Genomic DNA, 25,804 nt, shown 5'->3' with positions numbered 1-25,804 from the left:
GCCGAGATCAAATTTTTCACTAGAGAGGAGAAATATTTTTCTCACACCGGTCAAGAAATGTGAAAATAGCACAAAAATTAGAGAAAGGGAATTTAATAGCACGTGTTCATTGCTGTTCTAAAATTAGTATCTTTTCTTGCTTTTTAGTGGCCAGACTGTAAGAATCGTGCATTATGGTTTAACGTCCTTCACTGACTAGTGATGAATTGCATACATTTAAATGTATGTTCGACTTAATGTTGATTTTTTTTCAGAAATCTTTGTCCAGAACTCAACATGTTGCTCTTAAAACAATCAGATAACAGTTTTTTTATCATTTAGTTTAGCACTTCTATGAGTCTTGGTCGGTTCCAAAAACCCCTGTTGATAAGTTATTTGCTAGTTACGTCACTGACCTAACTAGTTAATAGAAAATGATCTTGTTGAATATAAACAAAGAAAATAATATCATACATATTTATTTAGTTACTAATATACAGTAAAACAAATGGAACAGTAGTATGTACTGATGTTTGAGTCCAAAACTACGTTAGGTCTATGCTGATTGTTGTTTTGTTGTTATTACTAATATTTAATCTTTTTTCAATGGCAAATACTGGAATCTAAAACACACCAACCTCTCCAACTAGCTATAACCCGGAACCATTTATACTGCAATTTATGGGTCATTGTCTTTTGGCTAGTATCTTTGCACCCAATACCAAATATATAAATTTATTGCATAGCAATATAATATTTCCCACAGAAAGTAACCAAAAGTTAGCGTGCAATAAATTCTAATATTGCACTAGTGCAATAAATCTTCAAAATTTATGACGTCATCAACGACAAAATCTTAGTTTAAACCAATTTTTACTTTCAAATATTATATTGCTATACAATAAAAGGATTATTGCATGAATATTGGGGAATCAATATTGTCCCTCGTAGAACATATATTGCACGTGCAAGCTCGTGCAATATAAATTTCTACTCGGGACAATATTCCCCAATATTCATGCAATAACCCTATAATATAAATTTTGAAAAAGTGGTTGGTTTTAAGTTACCACTTAAGGAATACAGAAATCGAGTTTCTGTCGATTCTAGGCTTTTAAAAACTTTTATATTCGCTTCAGTTATGACTCTGTTAGAATCCAAAAGGTATATATTTGTTCTTGGTTGTTTCAGCCTGCTTAAAATTATAGTTAATGAGTTGATTTATATGCCACCACACTATATATGCTTCCCATTCACTTAGTTGGTCTTCCTCTTTGTTTCAGCCCTTTTTGTCATTAATTGCTGCTTCAAACAGATTAGGAAAGTCCCTGTTTACATGACATGTACAATAAAAGATGAATCCTTATAACACAACTGTTTCACGTACGTAAGCTATCCCAACTGGTTTACATGTGTGCATCACAGATCTTCTATTGATAGAACACAATCAGAATATCATTGTTTAAGTTTCTGGTAAAATGCTACATGTATAATCATAATCATATTTGTTTCCTGTTGTATTTATTTAGTCTAGAGTTTGATGTTTTTGGTTTAGGTGTTTTAGGTGGCATAGGCAGAAATCGTGTCTTAATTTCTCTTTCGGAGCCGATGTTTAAAAATTGCCAATCAGATTGTTTTGTCGTATCATTCACGGGACTATCTACGCCTTGAACAGTTCTAGAATGATGGTCGTTAAGATTTTCAAAAGTGTCTTCTTCCGCATATTTATCAGCGACTTCTATATCAAGAGTAGTACGATATTGGTCGGATTCTGGGTAGCTATCTGATTTTTCTCTTTCTATTTGCTTCTCGACTTTCGTATTTTCTATTCTTGTGTTAAAGAATTTTTCGTAAATGATTTTGCTGACTTTATCACCTGGACCCCTAGGGATAGAGCAATCTTTAGTCGATGCCTTTTGTAGCCTGGAATATCGGTAGTTTCTTTCACGGGGCATATTGTCCCCGCTTATCATATCCAAAGCTAATTCTGAGCCTACGTTTAAAATTTCAAAAGAAGCCGTTGTCTCAGTAGTCTGTCGCGAGACTGGTTTAGGCCTCGATTTCAATGACATGGCTCTGCTTTTCTCTTCCTGTTCGTCCCTGACCTTATTAATGATTATAGACCTTTTCATGTTTTGTGGTAACATCTTTAAAGGTTGAAGCATTTGTGGTGTTACAGACCGATTAGTGAAGGATTTTTCTTCCTTGCAGTTTTGCTGTCGACCCGGCAACAACGGTGGTAGTTTCAGAGGTTCCAAGCAGGATTTTATCTTCTTGTTATGGTGCAATGGTGGTGATTTCAGAGGATCGGGGTAAGATTCGTCTACGTATTTCATATTTTTGTTTGGTAACAATGGTGGTAGTTTTAGTTGATTGGAGGATGATTTATTAATGTGTTTTATATTGTTGTTTGGTAACAGTGTTGGCAGTTTCAGTTTAGTGGTTGATTCGTCCTTATTCTTGTAAGCTAACTGTGATGGAAGTTTAACGGGAATCGGAATTTTGGATTTCTGAGTTTGTTTAAGCAACACGGTTGTACGCGCCTCCTTTCTAGAAATATTTTCATTTCGTTTGCTATCATTGTAAGCTAACTGTGATAGTAATTTAACGGGAATTGGAATTTTTGATTTCTGAGCTTGTTTTTGCAACACGTTTGTAAGCGCCTCCTTTCTAGAAATATTTTCCTTTCGTTTGCTATCTTCTGCAATTTCATATATCTGCCATTCAATATCAAGTTCATGGTTGACAAAACTAAGTTCTGATTCAGACCTATTGCATGTACAGTAAGGGTCGGAACACTGGCCTGTAAAGCAGTCATCCGATTCAAATTTATGTTCGTGTATCGGTGTCATCACATTTGCTCTTCCCGTTCTTCCCATATATACATTGATGTTTCCGATGTTGATAGTGTTGGTATCTCTTAAACGTCTGACGTTCTTATTTGTGCGTTCGTTGGATGTAATAAGAAGTTCTTCATTGAACATATGGTAATAATTGAGTTTAACATTAAGAATGAATTTTGGAAATGGATTTGGAATTTTGGATCGTTTGTTTTTTTCAATTGCGTAAAAAATATTTTTTAGAGCATTCTGATAATCGAGAAGAAAATATTTCTGTTTTTTCAAGAAATTAAACCGGTCTTTCATTGAATTTTGCAGATTGTTCATGCATTTCTTCATAACATGTCTGTCAGCTTGATAAAAATCTATGTGTTGTTCTATTTCTTGCCTGGTTCTATTATCTGATAGTTTGCTTGGCTGCATATTATATAGTTTGTTAAGGGTTGTTTCGATGGCGTGCTCCTTTTCCCCAATTAAAAACTTCCAGTTGGCAAGCAACCTGAAACAAATATGCTTATATTAATTTGTTTTATTAATAACAGTATTTAGGTTTAAAAAAATAGATAATTCTTTACACACAAAAAAAAATTAAATTAAAATTGGAATATTTTCATGTTTTTCGTGTATCTATTGTAACGTGCTAATAAAAATTATAAAAAAATCAACATTCAGTGGCAGTATTAACAAATCCATAAGAACATCAATTCACGAACCAGAAAAGAGGACAATATATAATTTTTACTGATAATATAAGATTTTTTGCGTGTTACCGAACGACTTACAGTCAAAAGTAAGATTACTATGTATATACTATGCCATGCTATTGTCATCTTCGCTAGCCAAGGGTTACGATCCACTTCCCTCCTCAAGTAGCCAAGGGTTACGATCCACTTCCCTCCTCTTCAGGACGGAAGTGGATCGTAACCCTTGGCTAGCGAAGATGTGTTATTGTACAATTTGTTTTTCTTTTCTTTCTATCAACTCATTGAACTTTAAATGTAACCCCTGTTGTTTGTTTCTCGTCTTTCAGTTTTGTTAGTGATATTCACCAGTGTTACTTTTTTAAAGGATATATATAGGAATCGCATAGCTTGAAATTTAAGAGGCTTTGGAGCTTGCTTCCGTTGACGACAGTGCACGCGAAGCTGTAATTTGCAGTACTTTTCAATATTTATAAATGAATTCATTGACTCAGTCAATATTTTTATATTGTCTCGTACTATATCTTTTTTGATAAAAACTACATAAAGCTTACTCTATTCCTTTCTTTTCTACTTCATCAAATGTATCATAATCTCTCCTGAAGTTCTTGCTCCTGGGCGTGCGGACTACAAAATACACAAAGTTTTTTGTTTCAAAAAAATATGTGGTATATTTTCTTAATGATGTTGTTCTAATGGATAAACAACGTAACTGTTGCAGCTAGTTCAATTAACATGTACATGTAGTAACAACTTCCAAGCAACGATCGTAGCTTAAAAACTCGGCAACCAATTGTTAAACGCAGTACTGGGGATAAGTTCTGAGAGCCTACTTGCTTCGGATGTTGATCCAGCAATTGCATTCTTTAAAATATGCTTTGGCGTCATATGACATTGGATGCATTTCCAAATTTTTCGCTTGAGTGCATTTTTTTTTTTAATTTTTATTTCGCTTGTCTTACTTTTAAATTTTGTGCCATTCTTTCTGCTTAATTTTTTTTACTCGAGATATTGGTAGATGTAAATAGGACAATAACCCAACAACACAAAAGAAGAAAGAACAACCATATAGAATTTAACGTACAGTCTTTAAAATGTACAAATATAGCATATAAATTTATTTCAGAACCATGATTATTTGTATAGAAATTGGCTGATTGCAGGAACAGTTAATTTTTTTTATCAGTGTTCGCGAACGTTCTTCATCCTCCCATATGTTTTTGAAGATCTTACACTTTTCATTATACTGATTGTCTTTTTTTTTTAAATTTAAGTTGAATTAGTATTCATAAAACAAACCATGCATCTTTTAATTGAAAACCTTTTTTGTTTGTTAGTTAACACATCGTACATTGAGAACGTTCACTAAGAAAACAAAGATTGATCCGACAAAAATCAAAAGAAGGTATATCGTCTCTCAGCGGACGTGCTATGTGAAAGATTGAACAGCAAGATACTTAAGTAGACCAGTGCTGAACCTTGAAAGCCCCATTGCTCAAGTCATGATCATGGTCTCAGTTTTGATAAAAGTACTGCGGCTTTATTTTAGCGAAATTTTGGTAAAATGTGAACGACAGCAACACAAGAACACATACACCTAACTCCCCCTAACAAAAGAAAGAGAAATGATGCATGGTTCTTTTCAATTTCAATCCATGAGCTCATGGTTATAAACAAAAGCTATAATTCTGTAGAATTGTGTCCTTTAAACGTCGGATAAAAATAGTAATTCTTGCGGCGGATGTTGAATCGACATTTAAGATGGGAAATTCCTGATTGTTTAAACTGAGTTTAAACGAACTGTAGCTATTAGAAAACAATAAATTCTGGATGTGTGTCAACCCAATGGATTTTTACTCTAACCATGTTAAAGTTATTCTACGTTTAATAAAGCAATATCTTCAAAGAAAAACGTTTTGTTTATTAATGTGTTCTTCAAAGTCAAATAAATCGAAACTATGAGCCCTGAGTTACACTTTGATATGCTTATATCAAATTTAATTAGATTCGGTCCAATTTAATGTACACTTGAGTACTTAGTATTTACTAATAATTTATAATCATAAATGAGGTTAAAAAACCTCAATTGAAGTTCGCTTGTAGACCCTTTACAACAAAATGCTCGTCTCTTGTTGGACATTTTTGCCCTTTCAACCATAACCTAATTTTCAAATCTACATACATAACTCTCGTCTCTCGAAGAAAACATGTTTTGGTCGAATGCAGTATCGGCTACCTTATTAGGCAAAAAAAATTTCATGCAATTATACTCATTAAAAAAAGTTCTAATGTTCCCTTTTGAAAGTAATTTGTTCAAAAAGACGGTATCATCCAACTATGACCTCAAATATTGATGAATATACAATAGTTTCTTTTTCAACTTACTTCTTTCTTGTGTCTCCCTGGCCCAAAATTGCACCTTAGGTGTAATATTTTCTACTTGATCACTACAAAAGAGTATAGTAAGTATTTTCAAAATTGGCTGAAATACGTCAGGTTTGGTTAGGTTATATCGCCTAAACCTATATACCTGCAACTTATTATTGTTAGTTCCGCCTCTGTCAGGCGCACCACTAATGGTGTATTTGGGATCTATGCTATATTCATGGGTCACAATCACATCTGAACTTTGTCATCACATAAGAATTGACACCACTAAATTAAACATGATTAAACCAGATTTCCATCATTGTTGTAATTTGTATATGTTTTTGTCAATAATCGCTTAGCCTCATGTCCAGCGCTCTAGACCACTCGACCACATCCGCTATATAAAAATATAACTTCAATAGTCGTAGTGTTACCTTGTCACGTAAGGCGAATCTAGAGATAGACATAAGAGTGTGTAGATGTATATGTATATGTATGGAAAGCCACAGTAACCTCCCCCCCCCCCCCCCCCCCCTTTCCGATTATTATTATTTTCCCCTTAGAAATACATGGATACAAATAAATCTTCGGCTTTTAGAAATTCATGACCCCGCCGATTATTATCAATTATAAAATCTTCGGCTTTTAAAATTCACGACCCCGCCGATTATTATCAATTATAAAATCTTCGGCTTTTAATCAAGAGCCCGCCGATTATTTTCAATAATAAAATAATCGGCTTTTAAAAATCACGACCCACCGATTATTTTCATAAAATCCAAACCAAAAAATAATCTGCGGGACCCGCCGATTATTATTATTATAACATCCAAACCAAAAATAATCTGCTGAATCCGCCGATTATTATTATTATTTTTAAAAAATCTGAACCAAAATTAATCGTCGGGGAATAGCCTAGTCAATTTAGCTCCATGACAATCACCAAATAATAGGCTCCAGACTTAGAGTAGGCACATATAGAATATGGTGGGGTTACACATGATTGTGAGTGTGCATGCTCAAATTAATTCACCTTAATTGATATTTGTTACCTTCAGTTGTATACACTTATACGGTATATTACAAATGTATTATACCTTTCACTTGTTTGTGTTAATATGTCTTTTGGTTGAGTTAGACCATTTCAGTTGATATTTTATAGTGTGTGTTTCTATGTTGTGATGTTACACTATTGTTTCAGGTAAGGGTGAAGGTTGGTACCTATTAAAACGTTTAAACCCGCTGCATTTGTTTGCACCTGTCCTAAGTCAGGAACCTGATGTTCAGTGGTTGTCGTTTGTTGATGTGGTTCATAAGTGTTTCTCGTTTTTTTATATAGATTATACCGTTGGTTTTCCTGTTTGAATGGTTTTACACTAGTCATTTTTGGGGCCATTTATAGCTTGCTGTTCGGCTCCGTGTTGAAGACCAAACTTTGACCTATAATGGTCTACTTTTACAAATTGTGACTTGGATGGAGAGTTGTCTCATTGGCACTCATACTACATCTTCTTACATCTATAAACCACTGGAATTATGATAGCATATATTGAGACTGTAAAACATGATTGTTATAATTTATCTAAGTTTAAAGTCATAGCTCATGCCATCCATACAATATGAAGCAGGTGTACTCTATGAAATGTGCCATTTTGTTTTGGTGTACTGTGACTTCCTTTTTGACAGACAATCAAGGAAATGTTGCATGGCACAAATTCAGATTCTTCCAAAAAGTAATAAAAGTCAGACAAATGAAACAGAAAGCAACCCCAAATAACATCTAGGTCTCACAGGCTTACATTTACCTGCCATGCAACAGATTTGTGTCGATTTATAACATCGTCTTCAACACGGAGCCTTGGCTCACACCGAACAGCAAGCTATAAGGGGCCCCAAAATTACTAGTGTAAAACAATTCAAACAGGAAAACTAATATAATCTATATAAAAAAAAACGGGAAACACTTATGATAGTTATCAAAGGTACAAGAATTATAATTTAATACGCCAGACTCGCGTTTCGTCTACATAAGACTCATCAGTGACGCTCAGATCAAAATAGTTATAAAGCCAAACAAGTACAAAGTTGAAGAGCATTGAGGACCCAAAATTCCAAAAAGGTGTGCCAAATACGGCTAAGGTAATCTATTCCTGGGATAAGAAAATCCTTAGTTTTTCGAAAAATTCAAAGGTTTGTAACAGGAAATTTATAAAAACGACCATATAATTGATATTCATGTCAACACCGAAGTGCTGACTACTGGGCTGGTGATACCCTCGGAGACGAAACGTCCACCAGCAGTGGCATCGACCCAGCTACTGGTGTAAATAGTTATCAAAGGTATCAGGATCATAATTTAATACGCCAGACGCGCGTTTCGTCTACATAAGACTCATGAACCACATCAACAAACGACAACCACTGAACATTAGGTATATGACGTTTTATAAAATTAATATTAACTTAAATTAAGCTTAATATGCATACCGATTCTTCTTCATTTTTTCTTCTGCAATCTCTTGTAAACAGACTGAAATAATTCAATTATGTTTGCTTCTTCTAAAATTACATCAAACCATCATGGTACAGATGTAACTCTGTAGTGAAGGGAGGTGCCGTCACATTGACAACGTCTCCTGAATTATGACGTTCGCTTCCGCCCAGCCAATCTGTACAACACCCAAACATTCTACATATGCTGTAAATCTCTGATAGTGCAAGACACACGTTTGCATTAAATTTTCCGTGAGTCAAGCTATTATTCGCTAGCTTTAGTGTGGAAATACCGAGTTATTATATGCAGTCAATTCACCGATCATTTATTTCAATGAAAAACTAGAATTCAATAAAACACCATAAACCGTAATACTTCTTCCAGGATACAGTTATAATTATACCAAATAACAACGGATTATGAGCAAAAAAAAGATACAAAAATATGAAATAGGTTTTCGATCTCAAATGCTATCGAGAGTGTTAGAAAGCGCTATATATTGTAAATCAACTAAAATAAATGTTAGCGAGCGATTTATTTTTCGCGACTTTCGCAAGGTGAGAAATATCGCGAATATAGATCATCGCGAAAATATAAAACTTTGATCTTCCCTTATATAAATACAGCAAGAAAACTTATGAATATCGCGAAAATAATCGCCGAAAAGTTGTCTCGAAAGGGCTCAAATCGCAAAATAAAGTATCATTGGAAATAGGTTGGTTTACAATAATTTTAGAAACAGCTCTTTTCAAGACAAATTAATGCAATACTTTTTTCGCTTACATTAAATCTGATAAATCGTTTGTAAAAGTGCCTCAAGGTTCTATTTTAGGTCCTCTGTTATTTTTAATTTATATAAATGATTTACCACTTCATGTTAAACAATCCGACATGGATTTATATGCTGATGATTCAACATTGCATTTTCATAATAAAAACATCGAAAAATTTAACAGCATATTGCAAAATGATTTAAATGCTATATAGTTACAATCTTGGTGTAACAATAACAGTATGAAAATTAATGCACAAAAAACAAAGTGTATGAAATTGGGTTCGAAACAAAAACTTACACAACTATCAGAATTATGTATTACCGTCAATGAAACATGTATTGAAAATGAAAATGTTCATTCTTTCAAATTACTTGGAATTGATATTGATGAAAATTTAAGCTGGGAAGATCATGTTGATGGTATATGCAAGATTATCTCATCTAAAATATCACTTTTGTTTAAAATTAAAAGTATATTTGCCTATACACACAAGACAACTATTTTATAATGCATATATTCTACCATATATAGACTATTGTAGTTCAGTTTGGGGAAATTTATTACAAAAAGATTCAGATAGAATCATTAAACTTCAAAAAAGAGTAGCAAGAATTATACTTGAATGCGATATTTCTGTTCCATCTAATTTTATGTTTTCATCTTTAGAATGGCTATCTTTTACAAAAAGAATAAAATACCAACAATCAATTCTAATGTATAAAATTGTAAATGGACTAACACCTGATTACTTAGCAATGCTAAATATTAATGATATATGCAATACCACAACTTACGATCTGTCTCTAATAATGATCTATTTGTTCCAAGATCAAATACAAATTTTTATAAAAATAAAGGTATGGAATAATTTACCACTCAAAATAAAAAATAGTCGAAATGTGGAATTATTTAAGGTAGATTCATGGTATACCGCCATCTTGGATTGTACAATCTCAGTACAAAAATGGTCTAGTTATTTGCCCAAATCTGCAAATTTGGAGACAGATTTGCAATTTAATGGTTAGATTGTTTATTAATATAAAGAAAATTTGGTGATTTATTGTATTATTCAAAATATCAAATTTTGTGTTTTTAGAATCATTTTTTTCAAATAAGCCATTCAAGGGGAGATGACTCTTTTAGTAAAAAATATATACTGGACTGATAGGGAAATTTTTGATTTTTACTTGTAGCAAGAAAACAAGTTCGGTGACACCATTTTTTCTTTCTATTTTCTTAAAACATATTATATAACCTATCTTCTTACAATTTATTTCAAAATTCTATCTCATTTTTTTTATGCACACAAATGTGTTTTTTCATGAACAATCTATTATATATAAACCAAATTAAGGCAATTTTCAACGACTCATAGGTTGGAAAATAGCACGGTGGCCCATACTTTTTAATATATTTTTGAAAAAAGCATAGAAAAATCTTCCTTTTGGCAAAGTATAAGAAAATTCTATCTCAAAAAGTATATACTTATGATCTACCTTAAGAAACAATGTTATAATCATTTTCTTGAAATTTTTATGCAAGTCGATTAATTTGTTTTCTTTCTTTTGTTGTAAGAATAAGAAAATTTAATCAAAATTTTACCAATTATTGCCATTTATTGCCATTTGTATGTTTGAATGATTGAATTGTGTATATACTAGTAATATATATTGTATTTTAATGTATGAATGTTAACTGTATACATGTATTTTGTTTGAGAGCCTCAATGAAAATTAGACTACTTCTAATTGAGTTACCCTCTTTAAATAAAGAATTTATTATAATTATTATTATTATTATTATTATTATTATTATTATTATACGACCGCAAACAAAATTTTGGGATCGTATAATGGTATGATGTCGTCGTCGTCTGCGTCTGCGTCGTCTTCCGAAGGCACATTGGTTTCCGGACAATAACTTTAGTTTACGTAAATGGATCTCTTTGAAATTTTTTAAGAAGGTTCAATACCACAAAAGAAAGGTTAGGATTGATTTTTGGGATGATGTTCCTAACCGTTTAGCAATTAGGGGCCCACAAAGGAGCACAAAACAAGCATTTTTCTAGTTTCGGGATAATAACTTGTGTATAAGTATTTCGATTGCTCTGAAATTGAACCACAATGTTTAATACCACAAGTAGAAGGTTGGGATTTATTGTAGGGGTTATGGGGGCCAACAGTTTAGGAATTAAGGGCAAAAAAGGGGCCAAAATCAAGCATTTTACTAGTTTCCAGACAATAACTTGTGTGTAAGTGTATGGATCTCTCTGACATTGTACCACAAGGTTTCATATAACAAAGGAAAGGCTTGGATTGAGTTTGGGGTTGATTGCCCCAAATATGTAGGAATTGGGGACCAAAAACAAGCATTTTTCTAGTTTCCAGACAATAACTTGTGTGTAAGTGTATGGATCTCTCTGAAATTGTACAACAAGGTTCCATACTACAAAGGAAAGGCTGGGATTGAGTTTTGGGGTTAATGCTCCAAGGGGGGGTTTCAAAAAGTTGGGGCGGGGTGGAATTTTTTCCTATTTTTTTAGGGGATTCATATTTTTTTTCAAAATTTTTAAAATTTCGAATTTTTGAAAAGTTTCAAGATGAAATCTTCAATTGCACTGTATTGCGCAATGGATTTGTAAGATCTTTGAACACATTTATTTTGTGTCAGAAACCTATATTATGTCAAAAATTTGATCACAATCCAAATTCAGACAGTATCAATCTTGAATATTGTGTCCAAATTTGCCCCAACTGTTCAGGGTTCGACCTCTGCGGTCGTATCAGACTGCGCTCAGCGAAGCATTTTATTAAACCTGTGTTGACTTTAGTTTTGACCAAGACTTCTATGTTAGTTTTATTTATATCGAGTAGTGGTTACTGTTTTGGCACGTACATGATTTTTTTTTGTTTCTTTTAAAAACATCTCAAAAGTTAAGGCTCAAAAATCAAGCTTTCTAGATATTGCTCAGCAACAGTCTGACAAAGATAAGACTATGGTAAACTAAGTCTTGTTATACTGCCAGCCATCACTTTGAAAAGAAAGATTATTAAGTTGGATGTAAATAAAAAATCATTTGAAACACTGTGAAATAAGAGGAAAATCTTAGTCCTGTTGTACTACCAACCATCACTTGGAAGAGAAAAAGTATTGTTGGATGTAAATAAAAATCAATTGAAACACTGGAGAATAACAGCAATATATCAAAGGAAGAATGCTTTTATTGTTTTTATTAGCTCACCTGACCCAAAGAGTCAAGTGAGCTATTCTTATCACTTTGCCTCTGTAGTTCCTTAAATTTTACAAAAATCTTCTCTTCTGAACCTACTATGCCAATTGGAACCAAACTTGGCCACAATTAATATTGTCATAAGGGTATTTAGTTATTTATTAAAAAAAATGTCTTATGGTCCTACCTCCCAACAACATGGCAGACATGGCTAAAACAGAAAATAAAAAGTTTTTTTAATCATTTTGAAACAGGTAGGGAAAATATGGCAAAATTTTGAGATCTACTTAATGTCCATGTACATATTAAAACTGTCAAACTTTGTTAATGACGAATATTACCATTTTTTTTCACTTTTGTCTATTATTTTGAAAACTATAATAGAGAGAAACTTTTAAAAGCAAAAATGATCATGAAGACAAGATCTACAAATAAATCAACAAGGCCTTAATCATCAAACGACTCCTTACATGATTTATTGCCCTTTAATGGAGATTTTGGTGTTTAACATATTTTTTTTTCCTTTTTATACGTCCGTTTACGGGACGTATTATGGTAAACCATTGTTCGTCCGTCTGTCAGTCGTCAACATGTCTGACAATAACTCAAAAACGCTTTAACCAATTTGCATGAAACTTTGGTGAATTGTTTAAATCTATTGACGTGAGTCTCTTTCGATTTTTATAAATTTTAGATTTTACGTTTCTGAGTTATGGGGTTTTATTCATTAAAAAAGGGGGATTTTCCAGTTTTCGGATAATAACTCAAATATGCTTTGAGCAGTTTTTGTAAAACTTTGATGAATTGTTTATATCTATTGACGTAAGCTCCCTTTCTATTTTTATGAATTTTAGATTTTACCTTTCCAAGTGATGGGATTTTATTCATAAAAAAGTGGGGATTTTCCAGTTTTCTGACAAACACTCAAAAGTACTTTGAGAAGTTTTCATGAAACTTTGGTGACTGGTTTATATCTATTAAAATAACCTCCTTTTAGTTTTCACAGCTCTTTATTATCTTTTATCTTGACAACTATAACAGAGAATAACTTTAAATAGCAAAAAGAAGCATCAAGTAATCAACATAGTTGAAATGGTCAGAAAACTCATTAATAGGAGTTATTGCCCTTAAATGATAATCTTTATCCATTTTTGTCCATTATCTGAACACTTTAATATATAGAGGGACACTTGTATTGCAAGACGAGATCTACAAATATGTTAAAATAGCTGAAATTGTCAGTTGACTCCTTATAGGGGTTATTTGATACGCACATGCACTTAGATCCAGGTGAGCGACGCAAGCCTCTTGTATAGTTGTTAGAAATTAAGTCTTCAACCCTGAACTTAAAAGCTCACACCTAACAGCAATTCAAAAAGAGAATTTATTAAAAAGCTTTCTTGAGCATTTTTAACTTGCTAAGGTTAATTATGCCTCCGCCGTAGCGGAGCGGGTCATTAAGTTTCACCCTTGTCCGTCTGTCCGTCCGTCCGTACATCCCAAAATTGGTTTCCGTTCTCTAACTTAAGTTTGCCTCAACCAAATGTTATAAAACTTATCCACAATGCTGATTACCACAAAACACAGATTGAGTTTGAATTTTGGTGGCGTCACTTTTACCGTTCTAGAGTTATGCCCCATTACAAATGAAAAAAATGCTGATTTTATTTGTTTGTTTCCGTCCTCTAACCTGAGTTTGCCTCAACCAAATGTTATGAAACTTATGCACAATGCTAATTACCACAATACACAGATCAAGGTTTAATTTTGTTGGCGTACCTTTTACCGTTCTAGAGTTATACCCCTTTAAAAATGGAAAAATTGCTGATTTTTAAGTTTCTGTTCTTTAATTTAAGTTTACGTCAACTAAATGTTATGAAATTTATAAACAATGCTTATTACCACAAAACTCAGATCAAGTTCAAATTTGGGTAGTGTCACTTTTACAGTTCTTGATTTATGGTCCTTTATAACGTTATATGCAAGCAGGGGCATCATCTGTTTCCCATGGACACATTCTCCACTTATTAAAACATGCACTGATGTTTTTTTTAATGTATAAGGGTTAGGCTAGAAACATCTGCTATGATGTGAACTTATTATCTTTTATAAGATCAACTAAGGCAGTTAGACTGCTGTCACTTGTGGAGCAGCTTCTGATATTTTTCCAGATCACCTAAGTTCACCCCTTGTTTTTACGAAGTTCATGATGCTCAGTCGTCAGTGTTTTTGTCGACTTGCATGTCTGTTTTTTTCTGTTGGGCCATAGTGTTGTAAGTCTTCCTTCGATATATGGTTCCTCTCTTTTAAGCTCACCTGGCCTAAAAAGCCACACGAGCTTTTGTCATCACTTTGCGTCCGTTGTCGTCTGTGGACCTTCCATCATCGTAAACTTTTTTGAAAAATCTTCTCTGAAACTAGAAGGCCAAAGGTTACCTAGCTTTAACTCAATGTTCTTAGTGTATCTAGTATAAAAAATGTATCTGGGGATTTGATCCATCAACAAACATGGCTTCTTTTGCTAAAAATAGAACATAGGGATAAAATGCAGTGTTATGTTTATATCTCAAAAATTAAAGCGGTAAGAGCAAATCTGACATGGTGATATGATCAGCAGACCAAGGTCATCTCCAGCGAAATTTTCAGAAAAATCAGACAACCCATTTTGGAGTTCTTCCCCCTGAAATGTAATTTTCTACTAAATTTCAATGGTTTTTGGTTATCTTGAAAACCTTAAAAAATAAAATAACAAAAATACCGAACTCCAAGGAAATTTCAAATCGGAAAGTCCCTTATCAAATGGCAAAACCAAAAGCTCAAACACATCAAACGAATGGTAAATAACTGTCATATTCCTGACTTGGTACAGATGGAGAGAAATGTTTATCGTTAAAAATGACTAGAACAATATAAGAGCTACAATTGAGTAAACATGGGCGAATTGTCAATTGACCCCTTATAGAAGTTATTGCCCGATTTTAGTTTGAGAAAAATTGTGAAAGGCACGTTTTCAGCAAAATAAGATACAAATAACTCAACTTAACCAAAAATGTCAATTGACCGCTTACAAAAAATATTGGCAATGAAAGTAGGTAGCAATGCCCATGTTTACCGTCAGGCGTCAAACGGTCATTTTCTGCTACCGTAAGCATCAAATTGGTTAAAATTTTATCGTGATTTGTCAAAATATCCTTTTCGTGATTCGTCAGAGGTCTCAAATAATTATCCATTACCGTTAATTTTGGAAAGAATTTAACATGAATCGTCAAAATCAGTCGATTTTTTTATCGTCATAAAGAAAATGTACATTTCATCGTCATGCACCAAAAATTACCGTTAACGTCATTTGGCAAGATTTTTTACCGTAAGGGCGTTAGTCGTCATGAAGGTACCCTCAATTCGACCCTCATGAAAGATGGTTTCTATTCATTTTTTTTTTATTTTTGCAGAAGTCATTATAGGTAATGAGAAATTGGAAAAAGCAAAGACGTTTAGCACAATAAGATCTACAACTAAGTCAACATGACTGAAATTGTCAACAAACTCCTTTCAGGAGTTATTGCCCTTGAAAGTTGATTTTTATCTCGACGAAAGTCGCAGCATGCGATACATATGGTTTACAAACTGGCCGTGTTGAAGAGGGTAGTAGACCTGGATGCTTCATAGAGGGTGTTAAAGGGTTATTTTCGTGCAACGTGTTTTGCCATTTTTATTTCACGTGCAGTCATGAAAAAGGTTCGTTATTCACCGTGTTTCTTGAAATCGATACCCCCTTTACACCCCTCTTCATACTTTGTATACAAATGTATGCTTCTCTCAAATGTCTGCTGTCTTTGACCTCATTTTCATGATTCACAGACTGCTTGAAAACAAATTTGTTTTATCTTGTGAATTTCTCACTTATTATACGTAATAGGATAACTATATTTGGTATATGGGTTCCTTGCAAAGTCTAGGTATCTGTCAAAATGGTTCACCTGACCTCAACCTCATTTCATCGATCAATGATCAAGGTTTAAGTTACATGATTAGGTCTGTTTCTAAGATACCTTAGGCGCTAGGTCAACTATATTTATTGTATGGAATGATTGTAAATAAATTCATCATAGATACCCGGATTAAATCTTGTAGTACGCCAGGCACGCGTGTCGTCTACAAAAGACTCATCAGTGATGCTCGAATCAAAAGTAAGGTGTACATGAATATCAATATATAAAGGCTATCATCTTGTAAAAACCCCAGTATTTTGTTGAAGATCATGTGTTGAGCTCTTTAGATGTCACTGGGTGGCTGTCTCATTGACGGATGTCCATGATCTTTCATTCATACCAAAATACGATCTGACAGACGCCTGGCATTATCGTATTCCCGTTGTGGCACGGTTACCATCGATCATCATCGATGACCTAGACATCTGGGCGTTATGTAAATTTTCAATTGTCATTAGTATCTAGCAGGGAAATAGGACTAAGGAAATATCTATTAGTCCCAGCCGGGAACCATCACCGTTGTCAGCTAGATGGGAACAAGTTAGCGTCAATAAAAGAAGGAGTCACCGGTCACCGCTTAAAACAACATTTGAGGAACGAATAAAACAAATACAGATAAGATCAGACAAGGAAATTTGATTAAATTTTATATCTGTTTAAAATCATAGCTTTCCGCATATTCAGACGTACTAGTATATCACATTTGGTTCAAAATCGTGTAAACATGTCTTTTGTCCTTATCACAAAGCACCTATTGGTACTAAACGTTTGAAATGCAACTTTCTGGCAACTGTCCGTATGTTATCGTCTTAGCTGGTAAGTACCATGTTTTATGTCTGCATCTTATATAGTCCTTATATTTCCAGCGATTCATAAAGAATAAACGGCAAAATATCGTTTATTCCGATCACGATATTAATGTTTCCAGTTACACTCCTGTCTATATGTTACAAGCATCGGGTTAACTTCTCTGGTTATTGCTCCGGTTATTTTAAAGAATGTTTTAAATAAAGTAGCTCAAATGCAAATTTCTGATGCCGAAAAGACAGATTCTTCTAATAAAAATACTTTCGCTCCCTGTTCTTCAGTTTTGGGCCAGTTTCCTACAATAAAGTTGCCATTTCCGTCACATGCAACACTGTATGGCACTTCCACGTCAAGTTCGACAGCTCGGTATACCTTCAAGAGAATTCCATCACTATCCAAAACGTGGAATGTTTCGTTACTGTGGTCGCATGCAACAACGTTTCCAGTCGAAACGGAAGTGACTCCCGTTGGATCAAATGGTTTTCTAAAGTTGTGAAATGTTTCCCCGGTGTAGATGTGTTTGAGATGTCCCCTTGGGTCACACATGATCAGACGTCCGTTTGTCTGTCCAGTGGAATCGATCGCAATAATACCACCTGTTCTAGTATTCACAGAACATCTAAGTGGAAATGTAAAAAGAAGTTTCCCATTCTGATCACGTTCTATTTCTAGCAAAACCGTATTAGGTGGTTCGATTTCGACAATTTTTCTAACACTGTTTTTATCTACCCACAAGTTTCTTTTCTCTGAAAGTCCCAGTAGAACTGTATCAGCAGCTGTAATGCAAACGCATGTCGGTAAAAGAGACTGGAAACAATTTACTGCTCTTCTTTTTCCACGACGGGTAAATACAGAAAGACTTTTATCCTCAACGCAAGATACCCAAAGACATTCACTCTCCTTTTGTATATAAAAGTCCAGGAAGTTAACGTTTACCTGGGTAAGTTTGTGGATTGATTTGTCGTTCGTTATTCTTAAAAGTTCCAAACGTTTCATTCTTATGTCTCCAATCCAAATTATATCTGGGCTTACTATACTCAAAGACGTAATTCGACTCAAATCGACCGAGAATCCATTCGAATTCCCGTGGGATTCATCTTCATCTACCAAGAAGTTGAAAGCGTGGTCCACAGTTTTGTCCAACGATTGGTCTCCGGAACTAACAGAATTTGAGATGGATCCATTTTCCGTTCCTCTTGGGGTGAACATAAACGATCCAAGAGGTGAAGGGAAATTAGATAAAATGTCAGGGCCTGGAAGGTATTGAATATCATTCAGTTCCGGGTAATCGAACGGTTCCCAATCACGAACACTTGCGTTAACACCTTGTAATAACAAATGTGTGTCGTTCGACTGAGCTAGCAACCTAAGTCGCTCCCTTTCCTGGATAAGACGTTTATTACGCTTTAGAATACGTGGTTGGAAATCGAAAACTTTCCTCTGTTCGGTTTTAGAAAATTCGTCCAATTCCATCAACAAGGACTTCGTCCATCCATCAATTTGCTCCTTAATCTCCCCATTTCTACGGAGAACATCATCTTTAAGATGTTTTGTTGTAATTGTATGTTCTGATTTCCATGTCTGTATTCGCTCGTGTAAATCATTCACAGCTGGTATCTGGATCCCCTCAATTTCTGATGTAATGGACTGAATTTTATTTCTCTGTTGCTCGTTTACAGTTTCCAGTTTTTCAAATGTGTGTCCGTTGTGATTGGAGGTGATGCAGTCAAGACAAACAAGCTCACCGCAAATTGTACAGTATAGAGAAATTTTGCCTTTTACTTCGCAAGAACATAAAATGTCCACGACAGCTTCTGCAGTGCCGTCTTTTGATCCAAAAAGGTTCACAAAACTGTGGGATTTAAAGATTGATTTTCGAACATGGCCTTTCTTACAATTTTCACAAAATGCTTGTTTGCAGGTTACACATTTCCAGCGTGCACATTTTTGTTTCAGACATTTGTCGCATGTGGCTAAAATATATATCTTTGTTAAACTTTCCCCTCGTTTCAACATTGTCTTTCTTTCTATCTTTTCTTCCTGTTTTCACTCCATTCTTTAAAATATGATTACTAACTGTTACACTAAACAGTTTGTATACCAACTGAATGTAAGTAAAAATATATTCATTTTCAGATTGACTTTTTAATTAGATTATAATTTTGGGGTACTAAAGAGTTTTTTTTATAAGAACATCCTTAAAAATAAAACCGGGGGCAAGAAACACTCTATAGACATGCCTCAAATAATAGTGAATCAGTGATATAGTCAAGTGCAGTTGATACATATAATATAATCCTCATAATGGTATTCAATTGCATTTAAGTAATGCATATTTTGGAATCCCCGAGGTGAACCTCTTCTTTGTAAAGTAAGAATATACCCAAGATGACAAAGTAAAATTATTGAAGATGAAATATGAGCAAAAGTGTAAGAAGATACTATCCATCAAACAATACAGTTTAACGCATCAAGTGTTATGATTTATATAGGGATCAAAATGTATTCACGATAGACACTAAATGTATAATTTAAAGTTTATCTTGTAAGCGAAACCACTTTCGTATGATACAACTAACAACGAACATGCACTCGATGTTATTCCTGTCTTCCCAGTGGAAACAGCGAATTATTAAATACAGTTAGCTATTATTAATCATTACTATAACAATAATGATAACAAAAATCTTAATTTTATTTCATATCCACCCTTTAGTTACTGTTACGCGGATATCTAACGGATAACGTCATATAATTTTTGTTGAATTATTTAAAAAAAAAATGACCATTGGAAATATGTAGGACTCTAAAGTGCGATGGGGACGCTAAAACGCGATGGTCACGCTAAAGTGCGATGGTCTACGCTAAAGTGCGATGGTTTGATACGCTAAAGTACGATGGTTAGTGCTATTTTATGGAACACGCTAAAGTCCGATGCCTCAATACGCTAAAGTGCGTTTTCCCGATAACAGTGGAAATCAACAAAAATGATAGAGCGGATTACCGTAAAAGTGACGCTGTGTATGAAACACTTTGAAAATCATATTTTCCAGTAGTTCGGTAAAATAAATCAATAAATTAAAGTAATGTAAACTAATTTTTGCTTGTTGAACATACAGTGGCAAATATCACATGCATATACAGGACGATCATACGCATGACCATTTGATCATTTATACTGAAATAATTTAAGTATTTCTACTATTCATGTTAAGGTTACAAAATATAATCTAACTTAAGAGGAAAAGAAGATTCTGGAGCTGGCTCACTTGGATGTTGAGGAATTAAATTCGTCCAATTTTAAAAATTTAGCAGCACCTTCTATGTTTGTAATTCCATGTTATGAACTTGCGTGAAATAAAGTCTACTCTGTTTTACTTTCTAATGAAATCATTCTTAGACTATAAAACATTTTTTTTACAATATGGTTCGTCATTTCTGTTAAAGATATGGATATACGTCAACTAGACAGTAACCTAACGACCAGATAGACCAAATGTCATTAATGTAAGCAACTATAGGTTACCGCATGGCCTTTAACGCGGAGCATTGGCTATCACCGCAAAGTATTCTAACTTGAACGTATATACTAGCAACTGCAATGTACCCATTACACTTTTTTGACAACTATCGTACTTTGAATAAAAAAATGAGACACATATATACCCAAGACCAAATGTCGTTGATATATGCAACTAATAACTACGGCGTTTAACGTGGAGCCTTATAGCCTACGCCGCATAGCAATCTATATATTATATACTTCAGCGTGGTATATTATACATACATAGGGCCACACAATGTCCAGTGTAAAACAAATAAGAAGAGAAAGGCAATGGCTTGATTAATAAACATAATAATAAACGAAAAACTACAATAATAGGAACACAGAAACAAACGAAAACCATTGCCTGAACCCCATTCCTGTTACACCATCGCACTTTAGCGTGCTATACCATCGCACTTTAGCGTTTGACAACATCGCACTTTAGCGTATACCATCGCACTTTAGCGTATACCATCGCACTTTAAAGTACCATCGCACATTAGAGTCCTACATATATAAAGAGGGGGGTAAATTATATGATCATAACAGCCGTTCAACTGCCACCCAATTTGGATTATTTGTATAAAATTGTGAACTGAACACCAGATCATTTGCTGTCACGATCAGTTCATTCATGGGTTAACAGTTAAGAACTCTTCTTTTTCATTCAATATATTATAAATATGGCGCTTAACTTGCGTGTGTTAATTTTATTCCATTTACAGTAGAAAGAGGCGACCAGCGCGGTATGATTTAAGTTTCATGCAACTAACACTAAAAAAAATTCATTGAGAAAAACATATGCATACTGTCCTTACAAATTGTATAATCTCGTTACCACGTTGTTTCGGTTGCAACAGCTATCTTCTACAAGTCTGGACATTACATCTGGCCAATAATAATAACAATAATAATAATATTAATAATGATAATAATACTATATCAAAATAATAATAATAATAATAATAATAATAATAATAATAATACTATATCAAAACTTAAGGTAGATCTATAAAAAATAATTGTTTCGAAAAGCAAGCTGTTTCAAACGCAATGACAAAATGCACCATTGAATGTGTTATACTTTTGTAAAACAAAACTCATCAAAGATACCAGGCTTTTAATACTGACAATTCTAGCTGAACAACCAGGTTTAATCCACCATTTTCTACACTAAGGAAATGCCTGTACCAAGTCAGGAATATGACTGTTGTTTTCCATTCGTTTAATGTGTTTGAGCTTTTGATTTTAACATTTGAAAAAGGACTTTCCGTTTTGAATTTTCCTTGGAGTTCGGTATTTTTGTTATTTTACTTTTTTCTAATTATATCTGCCATTGTAAAGACAAAAAAAAACAGCGCTATAATGACAAATCAAGAATCAATGGACAAATATTAGGGAGGGCCAATTTTGTGAGAGATGTGTTGAGACGATGCAGATAGAAATAAGTTTTGTACAGTTTTTTGTCGAAGAGGATCCAACCATATTTGATAACTTTAATTCGTCACAATGTTATCCCCAAGAGTTCCATGGAATATATAGACATTTGGTAATACAAGCACTTCTCCCAGTCGGCAGTAAAATCAATACTGAAGGCGGGCATCCTTTGTCTGGGCGGATGCAGAAATACGCACTCTCGTCCAGTCGGAAATGAAACGTCGATTTCGATGTCTTGTGTCGCGTTTAAGAACCCTTCCAAATTACCTGCTACAAGACAAAATTTCGGTACATGTGCAACATATACCCTCATTTACTAGTCAGTCGAAATTAAAGCAATGCATGGAACCTACACCTATTGGATTAATTGTTAATTTGTTGTTATCCTGAATATACATGAAATATTTGCCACTAGACGTTAAGCAAACGAATATAATTACATTACATGTTTGTTTATTATAATACGTTATTTTGATAGGCTAACAGTAATCTCGCGTCATTCTGAAATTAACCTTCATTTCAAAATTAAATGTAGCATCATGATGACACGAGCTTCCATAATAAAGTCCACATGCAGGTAAATAAAAGAAAAACTTGATAGAAATCGTGTTTTCATGATCCTAGCAAAAAAACGTAATTATAAGTATTGAATGTTTCTTTTAGTAATTTTATAGGGTTGTAAAAGCATTGACCAGTGGCGGATCCAGAACTTTTTATAAGGGGGGCCACTGACTGACCTAAAAGGGGGGGGGGGCGCTCAAGTCATGCTTCCCCCCCTCTGGATCCGCCTATGTTGACCGTGCGCACATTTTTAGAATGAAGCGCTTCGATCTGCGCTTCATACAAAATGTACTTCGGTCAACGCTTTTACCATGTTTACACCCCAATAAATTTACAAAAAGACGCAATCAATTCTTAAATCAATCAATAAATATTCAATATGTTCTACCCAAATAGTACGGATTAGAGGTATAAATGTGCAACTCTCCGGGATTCAATGGGAACGTATGGGGCAACATCGCCGCAATGCATGACACTTGATCCGCACGAAATGATGAATATTTGTAACGTATCTGATAAACTACCTTTGCTGTAAGATTTTGCTTTTTTAGTTTGAGTGAAAGAAACTTTGAAGATAACTGACCGAAGTCAAGAATTGATTCATTTTTGCTCATTTACAACTGAAAAGGATTAATTAAAATGTTTGTTCTGCAAAATTATACAGATTGGTCAAATAGTTTCCGAAATGATCGAAAAACTATTTTGTCTGTAAGACGCCAGTTTTACCCATCAATCCCTGACCAAATTGGTCATGTTGGTAACAAAAAAATAAGGACTATTGAGTGGTATAAAATGGGCTATTCACAAATAAATACCAAATATCAATGACTTTCCATCCGTCGGTTCTTCTAAACCCTACCTAATCACGAACATAACAAATGTTGACGGCGCCGTTTACGTGACTTCGACGCATTTAAGATTGCAAAATATTGGTCGCCGTATTTATTTTGCAGAAGTTATCGATTGAAATAGGGAAACAATAAAACTTATCATTATAAATTGATAAATTTCCGAGGGAAATTTTTTGGATCAACCCCCTTTTGTAAATGGATAGAATAAAAGAGGTACAAATGGTTCATGGGGAAGGGGGCATGCACTTACTTAACACTTTAATTAGTGGTATGGATGAGCCGCTTGAATAGATGACTCAGAATGTAAGCTTCATTATATACGATAATGTCAAAGAAATTTAAACAAAATATATGACAGGGTAGTTGATTAAATCTCTGAAAATGAACAGAAATGAACAGATTAACAAAGCTCTGTTCATTACCGGTTAATAAGTTAAATAAAATTTTAGAGAATTGCAACACAATTTCATATAGCAGTCCTAAGTATGAAATCGTTCAAATTATAATGGCATATTGTTATTCTAAACTGTTTCCCAAAATTGATCGCCTTGAAGATCATAAAAAACAGTTTATTAAAATAAAGTATGTCAATAAAGGTTTTGATTTTGTAAATATTGCCGGTATTTTTAACGACCATTCTGTTAAAGAACAAATTCCAGGATATTTTGATAATACTGAGCTCCCTCTTATTTGTTATATTTACAAGAAATCTACCCGGAAATTTGTGTTTAATTATAGCCAATTGAGTAAAGATGTTAATATCAGTGAAAATACACCTACTTCATGTAATTGCATTAATTTCGAATACATTTATGGACCCATTCCCCATGTTATAACAGATCTTAACATCGTTCAAGACCGAGAGTTAAAATCATTCCTCAGTTAAGGACCTAAATATCGTCCCCCGTCCATTATTAATTGGAATGAGTGTCGTAATATCATCCACGACTCACTCCATACTTACTGTTTGAAATGGATAAAACGGGAAAAAGCTGACAAAAATCTTTGGACTCTTTTTTTTAAATCAGTAATGAACATAGTTGATATACGTATTCAACATTTTAAAGAACATTTTACCCTTAACAATAACCACAATAAACCTATTTCTCGTATCAAACATAAACTAAAAGAACTAGCCAAGGAATTTGTTTTTGTCCCGGCCGATAAAGCTGCTAATAATATTATTATTGTTTGACGTAAATTTTACATTGAGGTTCTGAAAAAAGAAATCACCAATTCACCAACATTCCAACTGACTCCATTTTCAGAATACGACATCTGTAACAAACATAAACTTTTAGCTACCGCTTTACAAGCAGAACCAAATACAATGAAAGTCCCAACTATGTATTGGCTTCCGAAGCTGCACAAAACACCTTACAAATATAGATTCATTTCGTCTTCAAGCCATTGTTCCACTACTAAATTGTCTATTCTTCTTACCAGTACACTTGGTACAATCAAAAACCTGATAATAAATTGTTCAAATAAGGCCTTCGAAAATAGTGGAATTAATTACTTTTGGAGTGTCAAGAACTCGTTGGAAGTACTTGATAAATTGCATGCATATATTGGTGATTTTGAATCTGTTCAAAGTTTTGATTTTTCTACCCTATATACCACATTGCCTCACATTCTCATTAAGAAAAAATTCACACACCTAATTAAATGGGCATTTAAAAAGTCAGAATGTGAATATATATGTTCAAACTCTTTTAGGTCATTTTTTAGTAGCAATAAACAAAAAAACTATGTCAATTGGACATGCTTTGATACTATATATGCCCTTGAATTTTTACTAGATAACATTTTTGTTCGCTTTGGAGATTCCGTATATCGTCAGGTTATCGGAATTCCAATGGGGACTAACTGTGCACCACTTATTGCGGACCTTTTTTTGTATTGCTATGAGTTACAATTTATGACAAAAATCAGCAAAGACCCATCGAAACAACATCTGATACACAAATTTAATAATACTTTTAGATATTTGGATGATATTTTGGCTCTCAATAATGACGACTTCAGTATGTATACTAAAGAAATTTATCCTGTTGAACTTACTTTAAATAAAGCTAATACTAACAATGACCACTGCCCTTTCCTCGATCTTGATATCTATATCATTAACGGAAAGCTTAATACTAAAATATATGATAAAAGAGATGATTTTTCATTTCCTATCGTTAATTATCCATTTTTAGATGGTGACGTTCCCTTGTC

General features: G+C 33.8%; 1 protein-coding gene across 1 annotated transcript; it reads right to left on the bottom strand.

Moving 5' to 3' along the window:
- Window positions 1-17,012: 17,012 nt before the first annotated feature.
- Window positions 17,013-19,308, bottom strand: LOC127724304 (uncharacterized). Its single transcript, XM_052231238.1, has one exon. It carries the CDS (start codon window positions 19,199-19,201, stop codon window positions 17,396-17,398), a length of 1,806 nt encoding a protein of 601 aa, XP_052087198.1. The 5' UTR covers window positions 19,202-19,308; the 3' UTR covers window positions 17,013-17,395.
- Window positions 19,309-25,804: the final 6,496 nt, after the last annotated feature.

The sequence above is a fragment of the Mytilus californianus genome, unplaced genomic scaffold, assembly GCF_021869535.1.
Source record: "Mytilus californianus isolate M0D057914Y unplaced genomic scaffold, xbMytCali1.0.p SCAF_14, whole genome shotgun sequence".
NCBI lineage: Eukaryota > Metazoa > Mollusca > Bivalvia > Mytilida > Mytilidae > Mytilus > Mytilus californianus.
Note: the sequence above shows the minus strand (reverse complement) of the source record. Positions and strands in the feature narration are given on the sequence as shown.